This window comes from Populus alba, chromosome 19 (genome assembly GCF_005239225.2).
Source record: "Populus alba chromosome 19, ASM523922v2, whole genome shotgun sequence".
NCBI classification, from domain to species: Eukaryota; Viridiplantae; Streptophyta; class Magnoliopsida; order Malpighiales; family Salicaceae; genus Populus; species Populus alba.
Window position 1 is genome coordinate 8,107,878 of NC_133302.1, and position 5,022 is coordinate 8,112,899.

The window sequence follows — 5,022 nt, forward strand, 5'->3', positions numbered from 1 at the left end:
CTCAATTTAAGTCTAAGAACTAAAATCTATAGTTTAACATCCAGGCATCAATTCAAAATCAACTTGAAATGACTCATAAAAACAGGTTTAGAATACCTTACCCGATACACATAAAAGTTTTGATCCCTTTTTTTTTTCTTTTTAATGGCAGCCGGCCCTTCCCTCTTCTCTTCTTGTTAACCCCTCTCCCACCAGTGTTTTATTTTACCTACAACCCTTAATCTTGGATGGTTTGTAAAAATGAACATAAAACTCCCTCTTTTCTTTCTTTACGTTATCTCCAGATCTGTTTTCTTTTGTGACAAAAGGAGTACTTATGCTCTATAATTATTCTTATTTGCATTTAGGCCCCATCTTCTTTAAGTGTATTTGTTTTGCCCCCACTTCTTTCTAGTTTAGTTTATTTCCTTTAAATTTAATCTAGCCTTGATTTTTTTTTATTTATATTTTCTCGGGATTTACAATATGGGCCCTTATTAGGAGTAGAAATTGCAAAAACCATAGTTGGTCTAGCATCAATTATGGGCAGAGAAATACCTGAAGAGGTGGAATAGGGAAGTGGCAGGGCAGAGGACGTACCATAGGCAAAACCGCCAAAAAACCCACTGTCACTAGAAGGGGGTTCATTAGCAGATCTATCCACTACCAATAAAGGAAAAGTAGAGCAAGGTGGGCCATTAGCATGAAGCTTCTGGTCCCTAGCAACCCTTGATGCAAAGTATCGCTTGTCAGGCCCTAAGGTAGGGAAGTGGTTAAGACCTTGGCTTGAGGCCAACCCACAACAAATAGCTTGAGCATTCCCGTCCAACCCATCATCAAATGAAATCACAGTCACGACATTATTCAATGTGGGAGAACCTAGGGTGTTAGCAAGCAAAACCCCACCAGCACTGGGTTCCACAGAAGCAGTACCTGTAGGTCCTAGTGATGAAAAAGTACAAGGGGATGGCACCATAGCAGGAGCTCCCAAAAGAGACAAGGGAGATTCTCGGTTTAAAGATCGAGAACCCCGACATGCAGCAGGAGAAGCCCTTGGTGAGAGACGAGGCCCATCATGTTGTGCATCGTGAATTGATGTCAACAATAATATTTTCTCTTTAGTGGCATAGATCGATGTCAATGATGTTTTTCTCTCTTTACCATTGGAATCCGACAATCTCTCTCTCTCTCATCTCTCAACCAAGAATTAAAAAATAACAAAAATAAACTTTCATACCAAAATTGAATTTGAAAAGGAAATGAGACACGAAAACCATATAATTTGTGTTATTTTGAAAGTTAGAGAACCAAAGTATATCTTTTCTGAAATTTTTGGAACGCCACGTATGTTTGGCATCCTTTTTATTTATATATTTATTCTTCTAATCTCACCATCACCTAAGAAATAAGAAGCAATTGATCTTAAATTAGGATTGAATTGTCTAAAATAAAACTTTAAAGATCATGTACGGTGAATATCCCAAGCATTTTAATATTTAGTATTAATGTGTGTAGGGATTTAGGAGGAAAGATACCTTTATATAGGGGGTAGGGGGTAATGATGCTAAATGGATATTTGATGGGAGAAGAGAGGGATAAATAAGACTTGGGTTGAGAGAAAGTAAGAAAAAAATTATGAAAAAAGCAAAACTTTTGTTAGTTACTTAGTAAAAATAGAAAAAATTCAGACTTCTTAAGAATTTCAGGGTGCAATTAAAAATTTAGAACTATGAGAAATAAATGAAATATTGATAATCTTTAAGGGTAATAATAAAAATTATTGGAACCCTATATACCTTATCCAACTACTAACCAAGAATCCTCGATGTTACAACTACCACAATAAATAAAGAATCATTGCAGTTTTGAAACCATAGTTGTAAAACTTGACATGCAATTGACTCGAAACAAGGTTCGAGTTATAGGTTGAGAGGGATGATTTAGGTCAACTCATAATTTTTTTTAGGTCAACCTGAATCAATTAAAATATAGTATTGATCCGAGTTTTAAAACTAATCCTCTTCTTAGGACATGAGTTTCTAAGTTTAATAGAATGACAACTGGTGAGAAAGTAAATTTGGTTCGATAATTTCTAATTTAGGTGAATTTAATTTTTTTTTTCATTTAAAAAACACATAAACTTTTAAGAGTTAAAATATTTTTAAAAATCAAATAATTTCTAATTTAGGTGAATTTAATATTTTTAAATTTTTTTATTTGATTGTAACTTTACAATCTTTATAAAAATATCTTCGAAACAACTCATATGCTAATTAATTGTGAGTTGAGATTAAATTTTTCATTTTTTTAATACTCTTTATATAATTAAGGATAAAACCTTATTTGATTGATTTAAATCTAAGGTGTGGTTGTAAGAAGTTAAATTTCTATAATTAACCTCTCATTCTGATATGAATAGCCTACTCTTAAGTTTTAACTATATTAGCGATGCAAATTAATATTGATGCATGGATAATTTACTTATTTTATTCAATTATTTATGAAATCCTAAATATTTTGCAGATAATTTTTATGTAACATAATTGGAAAGAATAGCTAATTTCCTTAAAAGGTTTTCTTCTACTAAAATTTTAAAATAAAATTATTTTTCAATATAAATTGATGTCATGGTATAAAATCAATTGCCATGCTTGTTAATCAGTTCAAAATGAAATAATATAATAATAATAATAATAATAATTGTTTAATTCTTTTGGCAGGATCCAAAAGAAAAAGGAAAAACTATTGTGTGAGCTAATTAGAGAAATTGAAAATGTGAAAATTTTTTCTTTCAATTTATTTTTCTACCACAATTTCACACTGGCAGTCGACTCTTTATGAGATAGAGTACTAGCATGGTACTAATGGAATAAGAAGAATAGAACCTTATCATTCACAAAAGAAAAAGGAAAAAAAATTGTGGAAGGTAAACTCATTGCCAAGCAATCCTTTCTCTTTTCCATCTTTAATAAATCAAATTCTTATAGTGTCTTCTAAGTTATTCCCTCCCTTTAATTTAATTAGTCTTTCCAACAGTTGGCACCTCACATTTCCTCTTAAATTCAATGGAGCCCCTCTCTAGCTCCAACCCCAAATTCCATAACTTAAATTCTCCTGCATTTTCTTACATTCCTCGCTAGCCCCGACCTTGTCAGCCTCAAAAATCATGGCTTCTGACGGAAACAAGAACAAACCTCTCGATCGTGAAGTTAGAGACATGGTGAATACCATGACACGCCGCATTGTTGATCAATTTCACAAGCCAAGTGCAAGTCTCCACAACCAGGAAAGCGCGGCTGATGAGGATGGTCACGGCGTTAGAATCGTTACTCTTGCTGGAACCAACACAGGAGCTTCAATGCGAAGCGAGTTGGACGATCAGAAATCCAACAAGTTGCCTGATGGGGTGTCGTTTGGTGATCCTGAGGCATCAGGGACTTACGTTAATAGCAATTTCCAAGCTCTTAACAATTCTATCATGTTTGGTAGCAACTACAGCACTAATGATCCTGGTGTTCATATGGACATTTCGGATACTTATGATGAACACCGTGGACTTCGGCCTGATAAGCATGGAAAGAAGGGAAAGAAGGAAGACGAGGACGAGGAAGCTTCCAAAAGTGACCAACATTCTGAACATTCAGATTGAGGTCACTGAAGAAGAGAATCGAAGCAGGAGGTTCAAAAGGAATGAAGCTGGGCTTTAGTAATGCTCCATATACAACAGGTTTAAGTTTGCTTGTTAAAGATTACTACAGGTTTGGTTTTCAGAATTTACAATGATCAGACAATAAAGTTCCAAAAATCATATATGGTGTGATTTACATATTGGTTGATGGCGTGTCTGTATTGTCTTAGCTATTATATGTTGAGCATAATATGACCAAATATTTCTTTTACAATGAAAGCCATTGGCACGCAGTGATACTAAGCTAATATGTCTAGTAATTGCTAGAATCATGAGTTTTAGGTTAAATAATATATATAGTAGATCCTAAACTGCTGTTCAAAAAAGCATCCAAGAGATATTAATAATTTTTTATGATATTCATTTACTATACCATGGCCCTTGCCCCCTTAACCTATTAATCGCTAATAGTAATAAAACAAAAAAAATAAATCTCAAAGAGATAAACATCATCATTATGTTATGTTCAATACACTCCACTCTAGCATCTATCTATAAGTCATGGAATTATAACAGTTGCGTGTGTTGTTAAATATTTTATTTTGTAAATCAGAACACTATTATTTGGAGAGGGTTTTTGTTGAAAGCTAAGCTGATTACTTCATGGTATGAAAATGAACAGATACTTCATCACATTCATTGATGATTACTCAAGAATGTGTTAGGTATACTTCCTCAGAAAAAAATCTGATGCACTAAATATGTTCAAGAAATTTAGGGCATTTGTTTAGCTACAAAGTGGATATAAATTGAAGAAGTTAAGAAGTGACAGAGGTGAAGAATATACTTCAAAAAAGTTTGAAGAATTCTGTGAGAAACAAGGAATGGAGAGGCAACTGACAGTTGCGTGCTCTCCTCAACAGAATGGAGTTGCAGATAAGAAAAACAAAACAATTTGTGAAATGGGAAGATCCATGCTGATAGAGAAAGGAATGCCAGTAATCTTCTGGGCAGAAGCTGTGAATACAGCTGTGTATATTCAGAACAGATGTTATACAACATCTAAAGCAACTGCTCAAGCCATTTGGTTTCGGTTTGTTCTTGATGATTTTGAGGAAATGCAAGCTGAGGTAACACCTTTATTCTGTGATAACATGTCAGCAATTTCGATGGCCAAAAATCCAGTTTTTCATCAAAGAACAAGACACATAAACAGGAAGTATCATTTTATAAGGGAGGCTCTGCAAGAAGGAGTAATTAATGTGAAGTTCTGCAGAAGTGAAGAACAACTTGCAGACATCTTCACAAAGGCACTATCCAAAGACAGATTCAAGAAACTAAGACTAAATCTTGGAGTTAAATCAGTAAACAGCTTAGGAGAGGCTGTTGAAAGCTAAGCTGATTACTTGTGATTG

At 34.0% G+C, this 5,022-nt stretch overlaps 1 protein-coding gene across 1 annotated transcript; it reads left to right on the plus strand.

Moving 5' to 3' along the window:
* Positions 1-3,040: 3,040 nt before the first annotated feature.
* LOC118046731 (uncharacterized) lies at positions 3,041-3,807 on the plus strand. The gene has a single exon (XM_035055731.2). The coding sequence runs from the start codon at positions 3,146-3,148 to the stop codon at positions 3,626-3,628; it is 483 nt and encodes a 160-aa protein (XP_034911622.1). The 5' UTR covers positions 3,041-3,145; the 3' UTR covers positions 3,629-3,807.
* The last annotated feature ends 1,215 nt before the right edge of the window (positions 3,808-5,022 follow it).